The sequence below is a fragment of the Rhinoderma darwinii genome, chromosome 6 (genome assembly GCF_050947455.1).
Source record: "Rhinoderma darwinii isolate aRhiDar2 chromosome 6, aRhiDar2.hap1, whole genome shotgun sequence".
NCBI classification, from domain to species: Eukaryota; Metazoa; Chordata; class Amphibia; order Anura; family Rhinodermatidae; genus Rhinoderma; species Rhinoderma darwinii.
The window spans coordinates 3,650,368-3,673,448 of NC_134692.1; the positions used below are offsets into that span (position 1 = coordinate 3,650,368).

Sequence of the window (23,081 nt, forward strand, 5' to 3'; positions counted from 1 at the left end):
GTATCCTCTCTATCACCTCTGTATACCCTCTGTATCATCTCTATCACCTCTGTATCTCCTCTATATCCTCTCTATCACCACTGTATCTCCTCTATAGCCTCTATATCACCTCTGTATCCTCTCTATCACCTCTGTGTCCTCTCTATCACCTCAGTATCCTCTCTATCACCTGTGTATCCTCTCTATCATCTCTGTATATTATCTGTATCCTCTCAATCACCTCTGTATCGCCTCTATATCTTCTCTATCACCTCTGTATCCTCTCTATCACCTCTGTCTCCTCTCTATGATCTCTGTATACTATCTGTATCCTCTCGATCACCTCTGTATCATCTCTATCACCTCTGTATCCTCTCTATCACCTCTGTATGCTATCTGTATCATCTCTATTACCTTTGTATCTCCTCTATATCCTCTCTGTATCATCTCTGTATACTGATATTTTCTTACTAGATCTGTTTAACAATCATAACTTACATTTATGCATTTTGTGTAAATGGCTAAAGAATGAGTTGTTTCTTCTTTCAGTTGAATACTACAGTTACCACCGTTCCCAAACGTTACACTTAAATTCTTTGTGCCCATGACATTAAATTTCATGTATTCAGGATCCTGCCGAGGGAAACATAACAACATTATAAAGCTGGTATAACCTGGGCATCTTCTGTATATAATTATATATGTACAGCTGGTATAAGTTATACATCTTCCTGTATATAGTGATATGGAGCATGCTGGTATAACCTGGGTATCTTCTGTATATAATTATATATGTACAGCTGGTATAAGTTATACATCTTCTTGTATATAGTGATATGGAGCATGCTGGTATAACCCGGGTATCTTCTGTATATAATTATATATGTACAGCTGGTATAAGTTATACATCTTCTTGTATATAGTGATATGGAGCATGCTGGTATAACCCGGGTATCTTCTGTATATAATTATATATGTACAGCTGGTATAAGTTATACATTCTTCTTGTATATAGTGATATGGAGCATGCTGGTATAACCTTTGGTATCTTCTGTATAGAATTATATATGTACAGCTGGTATAAGTTATACATCTTCTTGTATATAGTGATATGGAGCAGGCTGGTATAACCCGGGTATCTTCTGTATATAATTATATATGTACAGCTGGTATAAGTTATACATCTTCTTGTATATAGTGATATGGAGCATGCTGGTATAACCTGGGTATCTTCTGTATATAATTATATATGTACGGCTGGTATAAGTTATACATCTTCTTGTATATAGTGATATGGAGCATGCTGGTATAACCTGGGTATATTCTGTATATAATTATATATGTACGGCTGGTATAAGTTATACATCTTCTTGTATATAGTGATATGGAGCATGCTGGTATAACCTGGGTATCTTCTGTATATAATTATATATGTACAGCTGGTATAAGTTATACATCTTCTTGTATATAGTGATATGGAGCATGCTGGTATAACCTGGGTATCTCCTGTATATAATTATATATGTACAGCTGGTATAAGTTACACATCTTCCTGTATATAGTGATATGGAGCATGCTGGTATAACCTGGGTATCTTCTATATATAACTATATATGTACAGCTGGTATAAGTTTTACATCTTCTTGTATATAGTGATATGGAGCATGCTGGTATAACCTGGATATATTCTATATATAATTATATATATACAGCTGGTATAAGTTTTACATCTTCTTGTATATAGTGATATGGAGCATGCTGGTATAACCTGGGTATCTTCTGTATATAATTATATATGTACAGCTGGTATAACTTATACATCTTCTTGTATATAGTGATATGGAGCAGGCTGGTATAACCCGGGTATCTTCTGTATATAATTATATATGTACAGCTGGTATAAGTTATACATCTTCTTGTATATAGTGATATGGAGCATGCTGGTATATCCTGGGTATCTCCTGTATATAATTATTTATGTACAGCTGGTATAAGTTATACATCTTGTATATAGTGATATGGAGCATGCTGGTATAACCTGGGTATCTTCTGTATATAATTATATATGTACAGCTGGTATAAGTTATACATCTTCTTGTATATAGTGATATGGAGCATGCTGGTATAACCTGGGAATCTTCTGTATATAATTATATATGTACAGCTGGTATAAGTTATACATCTTCTTGTATATAGTGATATGGAGCATGCTGGTATAACCTGGGTATCTTCTGTATATAATTATATATGTACAGCTGGTTATAACATAAGTTATACATCTTCTTGTATATAGTGATATGGAGCATGCTGGTATAACCTGGGTATCTTCTGTATAGAATTATATATGTACAGCTGGTATAAGTTATACATCTTCTTGTATATAGTGATATGGAGCAGGCTGGTATAACCCGGGTATCTTCTGTATATAATTATATATGTACAGCTGGTATAAGTTATACATCTTCTTGTATATAGTGATATGGAGCATGCTGGTATAACCTGGGTATATTCTGTATATAATTATATATGTACGGCTGGTATAAGTTATACATCTTCTTGTATATAGTGATATGGAGCATGCTGGTATAACCTGGGTATCTTCTGTATATAATTATATATGTACAGCTGGTATAAGTTATACATCTTCTTGTATATAGTGATATGGAGCATGCTGGTATAACCTGGGTATCTCCTGTATATAATTATATATGTACAGCTGGTATAAGTTACACATCTTCCTGTATATAGTGATATGGAGCATGCTGGTATAACCTGGGTATCTTCTATATATAACTATATATGTACAGCTGGTATAAGTTTTACATCTTCTTGTATATAGTGATATGGAGCATGCTGGTATAACCTGGGTATATTCTATATATAATTATATATATACAGCTGGTATAAGTTTTACATCTTCTTGTATATAGTGATATGGAGCATGCTGGTATAACCTGGGTATCTTCTGTATATAATTATATATGTACAGCTGGTATAACTTATACATCTTCTTGTATATAGTGATATGGAGCAGGCTGGTATAACCTGGGAATCTTCTGTATATAATTATATATGTACAGCTGGTATAAGTTATACATCTTCTTGTATATAGTGATATGGAGCATGCTGGTATATCCTGGGTATCTCCTGTATATAATTATATATGTACAGCTGGTATAAGTTATACATCTTCTTGTATATAGTGATATGGAGCATGCTGGTATAACCTGGGTATCTTCTGTATATAATTATATATGTACAGCTGGTATAAGTTATACATCTTCTTGTATATAGTGATATGGAGCATGCTGGTATAACCTGGGTATCTTCTGTATATAATTATATATGTACAGCTGGTATAAGTTATACATCTTCCTGTATATAGTGATATGGAGCATGCTGGTATAACCTGGGTATCTTCTGTATATAATTATATATGTACAGCTGGTATAAGTTATACATCTTCTTGTATATAGTGATATGGAGCATGCTGGTATAACCTGGGTATCTTCTGTATAGAATTATATATGTACAGCTGGTATAAGTTATACATCTTCCTGTATATAGTGATATGGAGCATGCTGGTATAACCTGGGTATCTTCTGTATAGAATTATATATGTACAGCTGGTATAAGTTATACATCTTCTTGTATATAGTGATATGGGGCATGCTGGTATATCCTGGGTATCTCCTGTATATAATTATATATGTACAGCTGGTATAAGTTTTACATCTTCTTGTATATAGTGATATGGAGCATGCTGGTATAACCTGGGTATCTTCTGTATATAATTATATATGTACAGCTGGTATAAGTCATACATCTTCTTGTATATAGTGATATGGAGCATGCTGGTATAACCTGGGTATATTCTATATATAATTATATATATACAGCTGGTATAAGTTTTACATCTTCTTGTATATAGTGATATGGAGCATGCTGGTATAACCTGGGTATCTTCTGTATATAATTATATATGTACAGCTGGTATAAGTTATACATCTTCCTGTATATAGTGATATGGAGCATGCTGGTATAACCTGGGCATCTTCTGTATATAATTATATATGTACAGCTGGTATAAGTTATACATCTTCTTGTATATAGTGATATGGAGCATGCTGGTATAACCTGGGTATCTTCTGTATATAATTATATATGTACAGCTGGTGTAAGTTATACATCTTCCTGTATATAGTGATATGGAGCATGCTGGTATAACCTGGGTATCTTCTGTATATAATTATATATGTACAGCTGGTATAAGTTATACATCTTCCTGTATATAGTAATATGGAGCATGCTGGTATAACCTGGGTATCTTCTGTATATAATTATATATGTACAGCTGGTATAAGTTATACATCTTCCTGTATATAGTGATATGGAGCATGCTGGTATAACCTGGGTATCTCCTGTATATAATTATATATGTACAGCTGGTATAAGTTATACATCTTCTTGTATATAGAATTCATATCATTCTCATTACCTTGAGGTCGTCAGGGTTTAGTATGGGAGGGTTGAACTGATTGTTTTCTGGATCAGTAATTGTAACTTTTTCTGCAAAGTTTAGGACCTGCAGAAAACTTTCTCCGGCTTTTGGAACCACTGGATTTGTTTCCTGTTGATGACAGACCCGGGATGATTATACATTGTACTCTGCAGGTTGTTCTTGCACACACCTTCACTTCTTATCTGCCTCCAAATACTTTTTCTGTTGATAATAATTCTTAAAGGGCTAGTCCCAAAAATTATTATTTCTTTGGCTGTCAATGTTAGTGACCAAATCCTGCCAATCCTGAGCATGAGCTGGTGCCGACCGTTAATGGAGAAGTGATTAATAAGACACGAGTCATTTGTGGGACGACCCTTCAATAAACCCATTAGAATGTGAGGCTTAGATACAGCCGCTCTGCAGACAGTATCACACATGAGAGACTTAGATACAGTATATCCACTCAACAGACAGTATCACACATCATAGGATTAGATACAGCAGCTCAGCAGACAGTATCACACGAGAGGCTTAGATACAGCAGCTCAGCAGACAGTATCACACAAGAGGCTTAGATACAGCAGCTCAGCAGACAGTATCACACGAGAGGCTTAGATACAGCAGCACACTAGCCCTTGAAATTATTTTATAATGAAAATCAATAACTTACATTAATCTGGATCTCTACAACAGTGGCAACTGCAAACGCCAGGGCTGCCAGGATCATACCAATAGCCATCTTCGGGATAGACCTGTGGACGATGAGAGTAGGGATTATTTATTTGTTGCATTATCCTCCCCCTCCCTCCGCAACCTATCAACAGAGGATCAGATAATTAACCAGGTTGTTACTCACTTAAAATTGACCTTGCAGAGTTTAATCAGTGGGTAGATGCCGAGGTCAAACACTGGGATGAGGATGAGAATCAGCAGAGGATTCAGAATCTGAGGAAGGGGAGGGAACAGATTTAAATGTAACTTCAGAGCTGCAATCACAGTTCTGCCAGTTATACTTGCAAACTAACCGCAGTTTATCAGGAAAGCAGAAATGTCACTGCAGCTTCGGTTACGACTGGAGTATGAGATGCAGTAACTTCAGATCAATACAAGATAAGTAAAGCAGAGGATTTACACGTTGACTGAATATGAAATGTAAGGGCATGGCCACACGTGGCGGATTTCCTCCGCAACTGTCCGCATCAATGCCGCACCTAATCCGGGTTGCGGATTACGGCTGCGGATCTGCCCAAAATGTGCAGAAAATTGATGCGGACTAGCTGCTGCGGACTGCGGGAAAAGTGCTTCCCTTCTCCCTATCAGTGCAGGATATCAGTGCAGGATAGAGAGAAGGGCCAGCACTTTCCCTAGTGAAAGTAAACGAATTTCATACTTACCGGCCGTTGTCTTGGTGACGCGTCCCTCTTTCGGCATCCAGCCCGATCTCCCTGGATGACGCGCCAGTCCATGTGACCGCTGCAGCCTGTGATTGGCCTGTGATTGGCTGCAGCCTGTGATTGGCCTGCGATTGGCTGCAGCCTGTGATTGGCCTGTGATTGGCTGCAGCCGTCACTTAGACTGAAACGTCATCCTGGGAGGCCGGACTGGAGACAGAAGCAGGGAGTTCTCGGTAAGTATGAACTTATATTTTTTTTACAGGTTGCTGTATATTGGGATCGGTAGTCACTGTCCAGGGTGCAGAAACAGTTACTGCCGATCGCTTAACTCTTTCAGCACCCTGGACAGTGACTATTTACAGTCGTCTCCTAGCAACGCTCCCGTCATTACGGGAGCCCCATTGACTTCCTCAGTCTGGCTGTAGACCTAGAAATACATAGGTCCAGCCAGAATGAAGAAATGTCATGGCAAAAAAGCAAGACGGATCCGCAGCACACATAACATGTGCATGACAGCTGCGGACTTCATTGCGGAAATTAGAATCTCCATTGAAGTCAATGGAGAAATTCCGCCATGAGTCCGCAACCAGTCCGCCACTGCTCCGCAACAGACAGAGCATGCTGCGGATACCAAATTCCGCTCCGCAGCCTATGCTCCGCAGCGGAATTTTACGCATCGTCTAAACGAACACTGCTAAATTAAAGTGGAAGTCAATGGAGAAACGGCTCCGCTGCGGATTAACGCTGCGGAGTGTCCGCAGCGGAATTTAAGTGAAATTCCGCCACGTGTGAACCCAGCCTAAAGGTATCCTTTATAATGAGTCCTATAGAGTCACGTACTGTAGGTGTATGCAGGTCAACGTTCGTAGCATTATATGATTATTACAGTCTATCTGACCATATATACAGATCTGCATCTTACCTGAATCTGGTCGGGCTGAGCCACAAATCCTCCCTGAAATTTAAATGAAGAAGTGTAAATTACCCTCAATTTCGTCTTGTGTAAATGGACGGAAATAATTTTATTAAACCGGTAACATTTCATGTTGTAAGTTTGTGGACCCGGAGATATCCTATCAATGACAACGTGGAGGAGGCGACATTTCATAGGTAAAATCTGTATTTGATCTAAATTCACATAGAAGTCCCAGTGCTGGAAAGCGGAAACAATGTTGCAACAATTATACAAGCAGATAGTATAGAATATAGCGCCCCCTCCTGGTGCTGCATCACGCCATCACAGCCCCTAACCCTGGCACAGGGCAGCCAGGCGCCGATCACCACCTCCCCCTGTCATGTATTTATGGAGTAGGGGAGCTCTGCAATGTTAGGGGAGGGCATTGATGAAACTATGTTGAACAAGGACTCCCACTTTCCTCAATGGGCCCCAGGTCTGGATCAGGCACTTCAGGAAAATGTAACAATTCGGGAGCCCTGGTAATAATGTCACTTACAAAATCGGAGTTCATTCTTGTAGCTTGTAGAGTCCAGCGGGATCCCTGAAACATGACACAAGAGAAGGCGGTCACAAGTAATGTCACTAAGATGGCACAAATCAGCAGGAGTTCAAGGCTGTGTTCACACTGTGCGTTTTTGTTGCGTTTTTAACATGCATTTTTTGTTTTGATAGAGAAGGTCCCATGTCTCTTAATGGGAGTTCATCAACCAAAACTAAAAGAATCATGTTAGAAACGCAACAAAAACGCACACGGGGTGAACCCGGCCTAATGCTGATTGTTTCCTCTTTATATATTCACTCCATTATCTTCAGTTATTACTACAGCGCCCTCTGGTGTCAGGGTTCTACATTAACCTGACGAATATTATAAATAGACAAGCTGGATTATAGTACCGGGTATATAAGGAAATAAACCTAAACCTACAGCAGAAGAGGCGCCAGCGATAATTACCTGCTGGTCAAAGAGTGCCCAGAACATCGGCAGCGGAATGTACAGGAACAGAACTTTAGTCACCATCTTCACTTCTGTGATCAGTTTTTTCTGTAAAAAAAAACAAAACATGTAAGATAAATTCTTCAAAGCAGAAGTCGCAACTCTGAATTTCCTCTCTATATTGTACCATACATAGAATAAATGTGAATAGCTCCATAACATTACTTATCCTGTACTAATCCTGAGTTATATCCTGTATTATACTCCAGAGCTGCACTCACTATTCTGCTGGTGGAGTCACTGTGTGCATACATTACTTATCCTGTACTAATCCTGAGTTATATCCTGTATTATACTCCAGAGCTGCACTCACTAATCTGCTGGTGGTCACTGTGTACATACATTACATTACTTATCCTGTACTGATCCTGAGTTATATCCTGTATTATACTCCAGAGCTGCACTCACTATTCTGCTGGTGGAGTCACTGTGTACATACATTACATTACTTATCCTGTACTGATCCTGAGTTACATCCTGTATTATACTCCAGAGCTGCACTCACTATTCTGCTGGTGGTCACTGTGTACATACATTACATTACTTATCCTGTACTGATCCTGAGTTATATCCTGTATTATACTCCAGAGCTGCACTCACTATTCTGCTGGTGGAGTCACTGTGTACATACATTACATTACTTATCCTGTACTGATCCTGAGTTATATCCTGTATTATACTCCAGAGCTGCACTCACTATTCTGCTGGTGGAGTCACTGTGTACATACATTACATTACTTATCCTGTACTGATCCTGAGTTACATCCTGTATTATACTCCAGAGCTGCACTCACTATTCTGCTGGTGGAGCCACTGTGTACATACATTACATTACTTATCCTGTACTGATCCTGCGTTATATCCTGTATTATACTCCAGAGCTGCACTCACTATTCTGCTGGTGGGGTCACTGTGTACATACATTACATTACTTATCCTGTACTGATCCTGAGTTACATCCTGTATTATACTCCAGAGCTGCACTCACTATTCTGCTGGTGGAGCCACTGTGTACATACATTACATTACTTATCCTGTACTGATCCTGCGTTATATCCTGTATTATACTCCAGAGCTGCGCTCACTATTCTGCTGGTGGGGTCACTGTGTACATACATTACTTATCCTGTACTGATCCTGAGTTATATCCTGTATTATACTCCAGAGCTGCACTCACTATTCTGCTGGTGAAGTCACTGTGTACATACATTACATTACTTATCCTGTACTGATCCTGAGTTATATCCTGTATTATACTCCAGAGCTGCACTCACTATTCTGCTGGTGGAGTCACTGTGTACATACATTACATTACTTATCCTGTACTGATCCTGAGTTACATCCTGTATTATACTCCAGAGCTGCACTCACTATTCTGCTGGTGGAGTCACTGTGTACATACATTACATTACTTATCCTGTACTGATCCTGAGTTATATCCTGTATTATACTCCAGAGCTGCACTTACTATTCTGCTGGTGGAGTCACGATGTCACAACTTTATTTGGGAATTTTAAAAAAAAATCCAATATGTGAAGGGGTGGGTGCATTAGTTACGAGCCTATGTGTTTGGGACAATACTCCTGTCCTCACCCACATGCCATGAGTAAGGACAGGAGTATAGTCTCGCAAGTAACACAACCTCCCCTTCACATATTGGATTTTTAAAAAGAATTCCCGAATAAAGTTGGAACATCCTTTCCTTTTACAAAAAAGTCGGCGCTGGATCAAGTCTCTCTCTTTTTTTCTATTAAAAATAAACCTCAGGTCTGTAGCAAGTCTGAACATAAGACGTTTATTTGCCACGCCGCAGTTTTTGCTTAGCTTAAAGGGGAGTCTCTGTTTTTGCTCTGAGCTTCAGCGTGAGCCAAGATCTCGCATCTGTTCTATTAACGGCATTTCTTTCCTATGATGCAATGTGAAGGGCCGTGATGAATGGAGTCAACGGAATCCATTATTGTTTGTAATTAGGTGGCGGCACAGGACGGCGGTCACTCAGCCAGAAACGCCAACCTTTACTTTCTATCATTGTTATAACCCTCATTCATAGCTGAACAGTCCCATTCACCCTGCGCCATTGTATGATCTCCCGTCCAATCAGATACATGTCCTGATCAGTGATTGATGGGTGTGCGCAGCGCTGGCGGTCGCACACCCCGTACTCACCGGATACTTCTCAGTGGCCCAGTCCATCCAGTGCTCCCTCTTGGGATGTTCTTTGGAGCGATGGTTCCAGCGGTTCTTGATAGCAAACTGAAATAAACCAATAACACAAGGTTATCGCCTATAGCGTTACACGGCTCTTATAGGGTGACTCCAGGGACGCCATTACATCGCACAATAAACCAGCGGCCACGGTACAAGCGATAAACCCCACATCCCGGGCCATATATAATATACGGTCACTGCATGGGGTTTATATTCACTGTAGGATCAGAGGTTGATGGGATCTGACAACCTTATAGGTTATATTTCTAATGCCGTCAGAGGCCGTCGGCGAATAGATAGAAACCACGCCAGAACCCGACGGACCCTATTGTGAGTCAACGGGGGTCTGCCAGGCGCCGGTGTTACTCATCGTACAACGGACCCAGCCGAGTGTTGTGACTTCTGTAATGAACGGAAGTCGCAACGCAAATGTGAACATGAAAACGGCAATAGTCAGGGTATGTTCACACGGCTTATTTTCGGCCATAAACGGCCGAAAAATGGCTGAAAAATCAGAAGCAGAACGTCCCCAAACATCTGCCCATTGATTTCAATGGGAAAAACGGCGATCTGTTCCGATGGGCCCTTTTTTTACGCGGCCGTTTCGAAAAACGGGCGTGTAAAAAAACGGCCACGATAAAGAAGTGCTGGTCACTTCTTGAGCCGTTTTTGGAGCCGTTTTTCATTGACTCTATTGAAAAACAGCTCCAAAAACGGCCATAAAAAAACGCCGTGAAAATCGCGAGTGACTTAAAATACGTATTTTCAGACGTTCTTGAGTTTGTGTGTGAACATACCCTAAAGGTTTTCAAAACGGCCGCGTAAAAAAAAGGGCTCGTCGGAACAGAACGCCGTTTTCCCATTGCAATCAAACGGGCAGATGTTTGGAGGCGTTCTGCTTCCTATTCTTCTGCAGTTTTTCGTCCGAAAAACGGCCGAAAATAAACCGTGTGAACATACACTTGCTCACACTGAGCTGTAAGAAGTTTTAGGTCAGGACGAGTTTCAGCCTCTGAATGTAAACGAGAATGTTCCCAGTCACTGACAGCAAACAGAGATCTTGAATAATTGAAACCCAAAACCCAAAATATATTGGAAAGTTGTAGAACTTTACATTTTAAAATGATACAACTTCATTGACATAAAACTAGAAAACTCCAGAGAACCTGAACATTCTGTGATTTTAGATAAATTCGTCTTGCGCGATCTTCGTGCAGTCACATGATATAACCACATGACCGCGACGCTCACAGACTTGGGGCTGCACGCTCAGATCACCTTTCACCCAAGTCTCCTGGACGATGCAGTCACATGGTTATATCACATGACCACGCAAACACCGATCTCACGGGAAAGTCGCAGTCACGAGCAAAATGCGATTATTGCAGAAAATTGACACATTTAGAAATGAAAGGAAACGCACGTGACCGCGACATTCATGTGACTCGCCTACCATTATATAACTGGCCGTGGAGGGATTTAGTGTTACAACTTTCTATTTATTTGAATCCGTGCAAATCTGCGGAGCGAATTTTGTACCGTAAACAGGTTTGGATACGCTTTCTGCGTCAATAGATTCTATTCTTGGTGAATGGCGCATCCTCCGGCAGCACTTACTCCAATGCACTTGAAGACCGAGGCCAATATGTTCCCCTGCGGAGGATATTTCTTGTACATGCCGCTGCCACTGACAAACACAACTAGAAGAAACAAGAAAGAACAGTCAGCGGGGGAGGGGAGACTCACGGGCAAAGTTCCTGGGACGCCCTGACGTGACCGGAGTCGCTTCTGTCTCCATGAGGTGAACCGGTCACACGTAACGGACACAGAGGACGCATTCATCCGCTGCGTGTTGTGAAAACAAGGACACGGCGCGGTACATCCTGACACTGCGCAAGGGGCGGGGCATTGCTTAGTGGCAACAGAAGGATTGTTTTGATTTTTGAGAAGATCTGGAGATAATAATACAGTTGTTGTATCCGTGAACACAACGGGGGCGGCCGTGTCTGACGATCGCCATAAATGTAAATATTTGTGTACACGATCCGACCGGAAACGGCGACTGTTTATTGTAATCGTTACAGCTACGGTGCAAAAATGACCGCACGGTCCAATGAAACGTGGCGTAAAATATTGATTGGTTATGGGATATTTATAACTGGAAGAACAATACTTTCCCAGAATCCTGAACGGCAAAACTGTTACACAGTGACGCATCCTCCGCTCCTGTAGAACTACATTACTAATCGCAACTGTCATTCAGGGGTTTAGGAAAGCTTAGTGATGACTCCTGTGGGAACCGTAATGGCTGCCATATTGGTTGTCATCCAGCTTTCCCGGAAACAGATCAGATACCGGAATAAAGGAATTTCACAGTTTTAGTGACTGAGGAAAAAGAATACAATTTACTTACTGAGCGCAACAAACATCAACGCAGCCGGAACCCCAAACGCCAAAGCGTAACAATCCGTGCCGAAACACTGAACATCTCCTACAAAGGAAGAGCAAAGTCAGAGATTGGCGCCAATGTCGGGGGAGGGTCCTTGGAGTAAAAGCCAAAGGGGTTTAGGATTATGGGGGGGCGATATGTAACAGAATGGGGGTGATATCCAGATAGAAACACAGTCCCGAGGTTCAGGCGCAGAACTAACGTATGACGGGTCTAGACCAACCTCGGAGCACCGGGGTGACAAAGGTGGAGATGAGACTCCCGGCATTGATGGACAAGTAGAAGATGGAGAAGAACTTGCTTCTTTCTTTTGCCTAAAAAAAATCCAAACAAATTATAAATAAGAAAATAAGAAAACAAAAGTCAAAGCGCCGCCAAGAAAATGAAATCTTACGTGTTCTTCAGCAAACTGGTCACCTCCGAAGGCAGCGACGCACGGCTTAATGCCACCTGTACCAAAGGCGATGGCGATCAGGCCGACCATAGACAGCGCCCTGTGGGAAACGGTTTCGGGTTTATAAGACGTTCAGTCATCCGGGGTTCTGTGAGGAGGCCCATAGACCGGGACCGGACCGGGCCCACCGGATGTCCATGGGCAGCAGCCTACACCGCCATCACAACACGGATCACACAAGGTGGTGCTTGTACTTACACGTGCAGCTCTGTGTTCCCCACCGAAGGAATGGCGCCCACCGATTTTATCACATGACCAATGACGTACACGATGGAGAGCCAAAATATGGTGCTGCAATAACAGACAACAGGTCACAGCACCCAGTGCAGACCCCTCCACTGATCAATGTATCACTCCCATCATCCCCTATAGAGCTCACAGCACATATAGATACCAGCCCCATCCAAACAAATGGCCCTAGAGCCGTCAACGCAAATACACGAAAACGCACGTGGTGATTCAGGAAGAGTCTTACTTGAATTTGCCCAGCCAGGCGTCAGCAATGAGGGCGCCAATAATGGGGGTGAAGTAGCAGAGACCGGAGAAGGCGTGGTAGACTGTGGTGGACAAGTTCTCATCCCAATGCAGATAATTCAGGAAATACAGAGTGAGAACAGCTGCAAGGAAAAGCAAAGAGATTAATAGACGACCCTGGGAAGATGAGCCCCTAAAAGAAGAACACGGAGGGGTCACCAGGAGCGGACGAGAGGAACCCTCAGCGCGCAGATTAATATGGGAACCCCTCTTTTTGCTTCTGGTTCACATCCTCATTGCTGGCCGTGGCAGTTTCACACTTCCTGGGTTGGGGCCCCTCTCTTCACGGGACCCCAAAAAGCCACACGGGCTCCTCTATGGTTCATACAATTGGGATCAATATTCCTACAAGTGACACGACGTAAAGGGCCGGTCCAGTCCCTTGTAATTAAAGCTCAATTATGGCTTCATAAAAACAGTCTGCAACTCTCCTTGTGTTGCAATTTCTCACCATTTTCAAGATCTTTGCTTGTTGTCAATGAATGGGAACATTCTTGTTTACATCCAGAGGCTGCAAACTCCTCCTGACCTAAAACTTATCACAGTTGAGGGTTTGTTACAAATGTATCCAGTCTAGACAATTCTCTGTCAGGTAAACACATCAGCAGCACAAAGCTCTCTCCTGTCCTGATAGTTTGTTACAATGTCTATCAGTCTGGAGTCCAGGCTGTTTACCTCACAGAGGATTATCTAGACTGGATACAATTGTAACAAACCCTCATCTGGGAAAGGTATTCATTTAGACAGGATTTCAGTTTTAGATTGAAACAATGAGTGTTTCTATTCCATGACAGCAAGCAGAGATGATGTGGTATTTTAGAACGTTGCAGAACTTCTCATGTTTTCGGTTTATTTACATAATGAGTGCACGGTGTACTTGTGATACATTCGGCACCAACTCTCAGAACAGTTATTATTAACCTACATACCCAAAAAATAATCCGCCCTTTACATCGCAGCCCTTCCCCCCTGGATGCTGCAGGCGTTATGTAGATGAGATTTAGGATTTGGCAGAAGTGTCTCTGAGCTCTTGCTCATTTACAGACAGTGCAGAAGGTCGACACAATTAATTTTGCCAAAAAAAACACTTAGAAAAGAGCAGCACGTATCCGGCCGGGGGCGCAGGGAACATCATGTACAGAAGGGGGTTAAACCATAGTAAACGGGGGAGGGGCAGCCGTGGATATATGGGGGTTATAAACATGTCACAATTAGTTCTACTTTCTGCAGCTTTCTATGCCCGGTGGTTCCTCGGGGGAGTGGCTCCGGCTCCGGAGGGGCCGTTGTGCCCGCTCATTATTTGGATACCCATCATTTTCAGTCAGCGCCATGTAATGATTTATTTTCACAGATTCCAGTTCCGCCAGGGATAACGTGATCATGAAGGATCTGGCGTGGATCAGTGATCAGTGCTGCGCCCCCTGGACAATATTTCCTTGGTGTTTATCTAGAATGTTCTTACATCAGCGTCATTGATTTTATAGCCAATAAAAGATAAAGATCCAAAGTCAAGACTGAGGACTGACGGATGCGCTGCTGATAACATCGGCCTGTTTCGTGCTACTTTGGACTAGTTCCATACAGACATCTTCTCCGTTCTGCCCCATCATATAAAACGTTCACTTATTATATGGTAATTGCTTAACCTGGGCTGGTTATCTGGGGCTCCAGCAGCTGGGGGAGGGGCAGTGCTTGTCCTCGTGCATCACCCGCTTGTATAAAGGTGACCCTAGGCTGCTGGCGGACACTCACCTTTCATGCCATAATACGAGAATCTTTCGCAGAACTCGTTCACGATGATGAACATAATACTCAGGGGGTAGTTGCTTCCACATAATCTCTGCAAAAAGCAAGTAAAGCAGAGGATGGAGACAAAGTGATACAATGTAATATATAGCGATACTCAGTGATATATAATGAGACATAGTGATATATAATGAGACATAGTGAAACATTGTAATATATAGCGATATACAGTGATATATAATGAGACAGGGATATATAATGAGATAGTGATGCATAGTGATATATAATGATACATAGTGATACATAGTGATATATAATGAGATAGTGATACATAGTGATATATAATGAGACATAGTGATATATAATGAGATAGTGATACATAGTGATATATAATGAGACATAGTGATATATAATGAGATAGTGATACATAGTGATATATAATGAGACATAGTGATATATAATGAGATAGTGATGCATAGTGATATATAATGATACATAGTGATACATAGTGATATATAATGAGATAGTGATATATAATGAGATAGTGATATATAATGAGATAGTGATACATAGTGATATATAATGAGATAGTGATACATAGTGATATATAATGAGACATAGTGATATATAATGAGATAGTGATACATAGTGATATATAATGATACATAGTGATACATAGTGATATATAATGAGATAGTGATATATAATGAGATAGTGATATATAATGAGATAGTGATATATAATGAGATAGTGATACATAGTGATATATAATGAGATAGTGATATATAATGAGATAGTGATATATAATGAGATAGTGATAAATAGTGATATATAATGAGATAGTGATACATAGTGATATATAATGAGATAGTGATACATAGTGATATATAATGAGATAGTGATACATTGTAATATATAGCGATATACAGTGATATATAATGAGACAGGGATATATAATGAGATAGTGATACATAGTGATATATAATGAGACATAGTGATATATAATGAGACATAGTGATATATAATGATACATAGTGATATATAATGAGATAGTGATACATAGTGATATATAATGAGACATAGTGATATATAATGAGATAGTGATACATAGTGATATATAATGAGACATAGTGATATATAATGAGATAGTGATACATAGTGATATATAATGAGATAGTGATATATAATGAGACATAGTGATATATAATGAGATAGTGATACATAGTGATATATAATGATACATAGTGATACATTGTAATATATAGCGATATACAGTGATATATAATGAGACATAGTGATATATAATGAGACATATATATTTCTAGATAATAATATCGATGCTAACATTGCAGCTCCTGCAGAGGTCTTATCCTTGTGCAAGTTCTCATCACTCATTAAATTAGGGATGACACCAACCTAGAATGGGACTACTCTTTCCAGAGGCCCCGTAGCAGCCGCATGGGCTCTCCTTATGGTGGACACGTCCTTGGGTAGTAGACACCATTATACATGTTCTCCCAGAAGTAGTTACTACCGAGATGTGGGTACTCCCAGGAGTAGTAGATATAGAGATGTGGGTCTGAAGGCATGGGTGCTTTTGGGCCCCTGGGTTGCTCCCTCTGCAGGAGCGGTGCTGCGGTGGCGGTAGCCGCCATGTGGTGCTGCAACCGCTAGAGTAGGGACCCACTTTTAGAGGTCGCCGTGAAGTGGCAAGTGGGCTTGCATACAATTTGATCAAAATGTTACAAAGAACCTCTCGTTCATATTTAAATATTTTGCCTAGCCGCATTGATCATAGTATACAGTGGATGTGCGGTCCATGTCTTTTCTCTCCCCTTTGATAGATATAGAGATGTGGATACTCCCAGGAGTAGTAGATACAGAGATGTGGGTACTCCCAGGAGTAGTAGATATAGAGCTGTGGATACTCCCAGGAGTAGTAGATATAAAGATGTGGATACTCCCAGGAGTAGTAGATACAGGGATGTGGATACTCCCAGGAGTAGTAGATACAGGGATGTGGGTACTCCCAGGAGTAGTAGATATAGAGATGTGGATACTCCCAGGAGTAGTAGATACAGGGATGTGGGCACTCCCAGGAGTAGTAGATATAGAGATGTGGGCACTCCCAGGAGTGGTAGATATAGAGCTGTGGATACTCCCAGGAGTAGTAGATATAGAGATGTGGGTAATCCCAGGAGTAGTAGATATAGCGATGTGGATACTCCCAGGAGTAGTAGATACAGAGATGTGGGTACTCCCAGGAGTAGTAGATATAGAGATGTGGGTACTCCCAGGAGTAGTAGATATAGAGATGTGGGTACTCCCAGGAGTAGTAGATATAGAGATGTGGGTAATCCCAGGAGTAGTAGATATAGTGATGTGGATACTCCCAGGAGTAGTAGATATAGAGATGTGGATACCCCCAGGAGTAGTAGATATAGAGATGTGGATACTCCCAGGAGTAGTAGATATAGAGATGTTGATACTCCCAGGAGTAGTAGATATAGAGATGTGGGTACTCCCAGGAATAGTAGATATAGAGATGTGGATACTCCCAGGAGTAGTAGATACAGGGATGTGGGCACTCCCAGGAGTAGTAGATACAGAGATGTGGATACTCCCAGGAGTAGTAGATATAGAGATGTGGGTAATCCCAGGAGTAGTAGATACAGAGATGTGGATACTCCCAGGAGTAGTAGATATAGAGATGTGGATACTCCCAGGAGTAGTAGATATAGAGATGTGGATACTCCCAGGAGTGGTAGATATAGAGATGTGGATACTTGGATACTCCCAGGAGTAGTAGATATAGAGATGTGGATACTCCCAGGAGTAGTAGATATAGAGATGTGGATACTCCCAGGAGTAGTAGATATAGAGATGTGGGTACTCCCAGGAGTGGTAGATATAGAGATGTGGGTACTCCCAGGAGTAGTAGATATAGAGATGTGGATACTCCCAGGAGTAGTAGATATAGAGATGTGGATACTCCCAGGAGTAGTAGATATAGAGATGTGGATACTCCCAGGAGTAGTAGATATAGAGATGTGGATACTCCCAGGAGTAGTAGATACAGAGATGTGGGTACTCCCAGGAGTAGTAGATATAGAGCTGTGGATACTCCCAGGAGTAGTAGATATAGAGATGTGGGTACTCCCAGGAGTGGTAGATATAGAGATGTGGGTACTCCCAGGAGTAGTAGATACAGGGATGTGGGTACTCCCAGGAGTAGTAGATACAGGGATGTGGGTAATCCCAGGAGTAGTAGATACAGAGATGTGGGTACTCCCAGGAGTAGTAGATATAGAGCTGTGGATACTCCCAGGAGTAGTAGATACAGGGATGTGGGTAATCCCAGGAGTAGTAGATACCGGGATGTGGATACTCCCAGGAGTAGTAGATATAGAGATGTGGATACTCCCAGGAGTAGTAGATATAGAGATGTGGATACTCCCAGGAGTAGTAGATATAGAGATGTGGGTACTCCCAGGAGTAGTAGATATAGAGATGTGGGCACTCCCAGGAGTAGTAGATACAGAGATGTGGATACTCCCAGGAGTAGTAGATACAGAGATGTGGGTACTCCCAGCAGTAGTAGATACAGAGATGTGGATACTCCCAGGAGTAGTAGATATAGAGATGTGGGTAATCCCAGGAGTAGTAGATACAGGGATGTGGATACTCCCAGGAGTAGTAGATATAGAGATGTGGATACTCCCAGGAGTAGTAGATATAAAGATGTGGATACTCCCAGGAGTGGTAGATATAGAGATGTGGATACTTGGATACTCCCAGGAGTAGTAGATATAGAGATGTGGATACTCCCAGGAGTAGTAGATACAGAGATGTGGGTACTCCCAGGAGTGGTAGATATAGAGATGTGGATACTCCCAGGAGTAGTAGATATAGAGATGTGGGTACTCCCAGGAGTAGTAGATATAGAGCTGTGGATACTCCCAGGAGTAGTAGATATAGAGATGTGGGTACCCCCAGGAGTAGTAGATACAGGGATGTGGGTAATCCCAGGAGTAGTAGATACAGGGATGTGGGTAATCCCAGGAGTAGTAGATACAGGGATGTGGCTAATCCCAGGAGTAGTAGATACAGGGATGTGGATACTCCCAGGAGTAGTAGATACAGGGATGTGGATACTCCCAGGAGTAGTAGATATAGAGATGTGGGTACTCCCAGGAGTAGTAGATACAGGGATGTGGGTACTCCCAGGAGTAGTAGATATAGAGATGTGGGTACTCCCAGGAGTAGTAGATACAGGGATGTGGATACTCCCAGGAGTAGTAGATACAGGGATGTGGGTACTCCCAGGAGTAGTAGATATAGAGATGTGGATACTCCCAGGAGTAGTAGATACAGAGATGTGGATACTCCCAGGAGTAGTAGATACAGGGATGTGGGTAATCCCAGGAGTAGTAGATACAGGGATGTGGATACTCCCAGGAGTAGTAGATACAGGGATGTGGATACTCCCAGGAGTAGTAGATATAGAGATGTGGATACTCCCAGGAGTAGTAGATATAGAGATGTGGATACTCCCAGGAGTAGTAGATATAGAGATGTGGATACTCCCAGGAGTAGTAGATACAGGGATGTGGGTAATCCCAGGAGTAGTAGATACAGGGATGTGGATACTCCCAGGAGTAGTAGATACAGGGATGTGGATACTCCCAGGAGTAGTAGATATAGAGATGTGGATACTCCCAGGAGTAGTAGATATAGAGATGTGGATACTCCCAGGAGTAGTAGATACAGGGATGAAGATGTAGCAGAAACAGAAAGATGGAGGAAAGGCAGAAATGTTTTGTGATTCGGGATGGTTGGGGTGTCGGTCTTTAGGGTTACAGTTTGGGGTGATGATGGTTTAACCGTTTAATGCTCTTATATTGTCTATCACATGACCACTTACCGGCACTCTCTTGTTGGGAACTGATTCTTTGGTGAAGAACTTCATGACTCCGTGCTTTTGTCCTGGGGGAGAGAGAAGAAATGGGTCACCTACAGGGCCAGACATCCTCCTGCGGAGCTGCACTCTCCAAAGTCCTCAAACTTCATCCTGAGGTCTCCCTGACCGTCCTCCTCCTCCTCCTCCTGTCCCTGCCACTGGGTGCAGCTCACCTCCTGGATCCGCCACAATTAACCCTTCCTTACCAGACTCCCAACACAACCTCCAGGCAATCTCCGGCTTTTCTTTAGGACATTAACCCTTCCTTCCCCATCACCCATCCTTATCAGCAGGAGTTTTCTCTGACATGCAATTAACCCTTCGTTCCCCAGGCATTCACTCAGATTTACTAAAGCCGATCATGAGGCTGATTGTACAGGATCGAGCGACACTCTAATATCTGAAGGGGCTGCTGGATGGACCCCAATGTGGGAAACACGGACACAGGGGTTGGATATGTCGGTGTCTATTTCTTCTATTCCTCCAGGAGATAAATGGTTAACTGCTCACCTATCGCTCCCCCAAATGATTGTGCATGTGAATGGGGAGTCAGGACTGGGATCTAATCTCTTCGGCCATAATCTGCATCAGCACCAGGCAAAGTAAAGCAGGTGCCAGGGTGCCAGCTGGGTGAGCTGCTTTATGCTTGTCAAACCACAGGTAGGGTGGACAGGTGGCCCATTGTGACTCTGTAGCCCAAATACACCTGGAGCCGGCCACGTCTATGGCCATAGTGAAGGTCAGAGGGCTAGCTGCTGCCACCGGCTACTTAACGCTTCCTTCACCGCCATAGGGCTAGACAAAGACTTGTCCCTGGAATTTCCGGGTGCAACAATGTAGCGCATCTACAATCATGAGATTTGACTTTCAGTCAACTACGACCCCCATTATTACAATGGACACTACATCCCATTATCATGTACAGGGTGCACTTATTAATGCAACCCCCAGGAGCTCCTGAGTCCCCGATACATTAAACCTCATCCTCTTTGGTGCACATTTAACCCTTTCTCGTACAGCCCTGGCTTCAGTCACAGGTGCAGCATTGTAGACACGTTCGTTATCACGCAGGTAATGATGTCAGGAAGCGCCATGGACACGAGACAATCGCAGAATATCAACCTCACCCCAGTTATATCATCATTCCTCATTGGCTGTAATTATCATCACACGTGTTTATACAAAGTGATGATTATTTAGAAACGATTTTAAAGATGCAGCTTCTTCCCAGCCTTAAATGGCTGATAACAGGGAACAATAGATTGTGTTCTACTACACAGCAAATATAGGTGAGCGCGTAAACCTGAGGTCAAGTGTCCCTTTAAATTGACCCCCTCTTGTCCTTAATTGCACTTTTACCCTCACTGGGACTAAACATTTTTCCAAAGTCTCCAATGAATGACTGCCCCCTAGTGGCTACAAATGTGTCTTACAGAAACAATAACCGTCCTTTCTAGCCAGATGTATTGATGGCGCTGACATTTCTCCTATAGGAAATCTTCTACTTTTACCCACAAGGAAGAGGAAACAGATGAGACCTATAGATCTGGAAGTAAATCATTCCACAATGTGCGGCTCCTTTAAGAGATAATGTCCTGTGTGACTGTTCCTTGTTTGGTGACATTAGAGCTGAGGCTTCTTCAGCAGAGAAGTGATATGAGAAGGTCACACTGCACTTATATTGTGGGTCACGCCCGTACCCCAGGGGAAAATCCACTTTAACATATAATTATTAAAATGAGACGGCGACACAGAAGACGGACAACTTCCTGGAGCAAAAATCTTCTAATCTCCCTGTAATCAGTGCCGGATTTAGGATAGATGGCGCCCCACCCGGTAATACATAATCTGATGAATGTGGCAAAACCTCCCAAAATATGAATCCCAAATCATGCTCTGCCTAAGGACACCCCAAAACTATCTAAGGCTTCATTCACATCTGTGCCAGGGCTCCGCTATTGATTCCGTCAAAACCACGGAACCCTTGAACAACTGAGACAAATGGAAACCATTAGAACCGGGTCCGTCACCACTGAAATCAATGGTGATGGAAACGGAAACCTTTGGTCCCGTCCCGTTCCTGGCGCAGATGTGAATGAAGCCTAACACACCACAAATCTGCATAAGCCCCGACCAGGACTGCTGATAGATCTGGGAGGGGCAGGGACTATATTCCCCTTGTTTCAATATGCAATAAGGTTTCTTATAAAATCCCCAGAATAGTCTTCTTATATTTACTAAGAGAAGGGGAACCTTCAACTTCTGCATCATATATTGTCCATGTAATTGCATGCGTGCGTGCGGGGCAGTCCCTTGCTAAAGGTGGTCGGTATCTGCGTGGGGTTTATTCAGAAATGTACCTTCCTATCCCTACATTGTTTCATACTGCACCATTAACTATATGTCATTGTATCTATAATGTATCTGTATTATGACAACAATTTATGAGTGCAGCTCTGGAGTATAATACAGGATGTAACAGGATCAGTACAGGATAAGTAATGTAATGTATGTACACAGTGACTCCACCAGCAGAATAGTGAGTGCAGCTCTGGAGTATAATACAGGATGTAACTCAGGATAAGTACAGGATAAGTAATGTATGTACACAGTGACTCCACCAGCAGAATAGTGAGTGCAGCTCTGGGGTATAATACAGGATGTAACTCAGGATCAGTACAGGATAAGTAATGTATGTACACAGTGACTCCACCAGCAGAATAGTGAGTGCAGCTCTGGAGTATAATACAGGATGTAACTCAGGATCAGTACAGGATAAGTAATGTAATGTATGTACACAGTGACCCCACCAGCAGAATAGTGAGTGCAGCTCTGGAGTATAATACAGGATGTAACTCAGGATAAGTAATGTATGTACACAGAGACTCCACCAGCAGAATA

The 23,081-nt window shown here is 42.1% G+C and overlaps 1 protein-coding gene across 3 annotated transcripts in view; it reads right to left on the reverse strand.

Annotated features, from left to right (window-relative positions):
• SLC15A2 (solute carrier family 15 member 2) overlaps positions 1–23,081 on the reverse strand; it is a 131,649-nt gene that overhangs the window by 12,108 nt on the left and 96,460 nt on the right. For 2 of the 3 annotated variants that reach the window (XM_075831045.1, XM_075831044.1), the window contains 16 exons: positions 20,145–20,206; positions 15,227–15,314; positions 13,416–13,557; positions 13,139–13,231; positions 12,881–12,980; positions 12,710–12,800; positions 12,451–12,528; positions 11,655–11,737; positions 9,996–10,082; positions 7,788–7,877; positions 7,332–7,376; positions 6,800–6,832; positions 5,340–5,428; positions 5,154–5,235; positions 4,478–4,609; positions 478–612 (listed from right to left, as the gene is read on the reverse strand). In XM_075831045.1, coding sequence (XP_075687160.1) covers positions 478–612; positions 4,478–4,609; positions 5,154–5,235; positions 5,340–5,428; positions 6,800–6,832; positions 7,332–7,376; positions 7,788–7,877; positions 9,996–10,082; positions 11,655–11,737; positions 12,451–12,528; positions 12,710–12,800; positions 12,881–12,980; positions 13,139–13,231; positions 13,416–13,557; positions 15,227–15,314; positions 20,145–20,189 — 1,413 coding nt within the window. In that variant the 5' untranslated portion in view covers positions 20,190–20,206. Of the gene's footprint in view, positions 1–477; positions 613–4,477; positions 4,610–5,153; positions 5,236–5,339; positions 5,429–6,799; positions 6,833–7,331; positions 7,377–7,787; positions 7,878–9,995; positions 10,083–11,654; positions 11,738–12,450; positions 12,529–12,709; positions 12,801–12,880; positions 12,981–13,138; positions 13,232–13,415; positions 13,558–15,226; positions 15,315–20,144; positions 20,250–23,081 lie in introns of those variants that run through there. The other variant, XM_075831043.1, reaches the window with a different exon arrangement.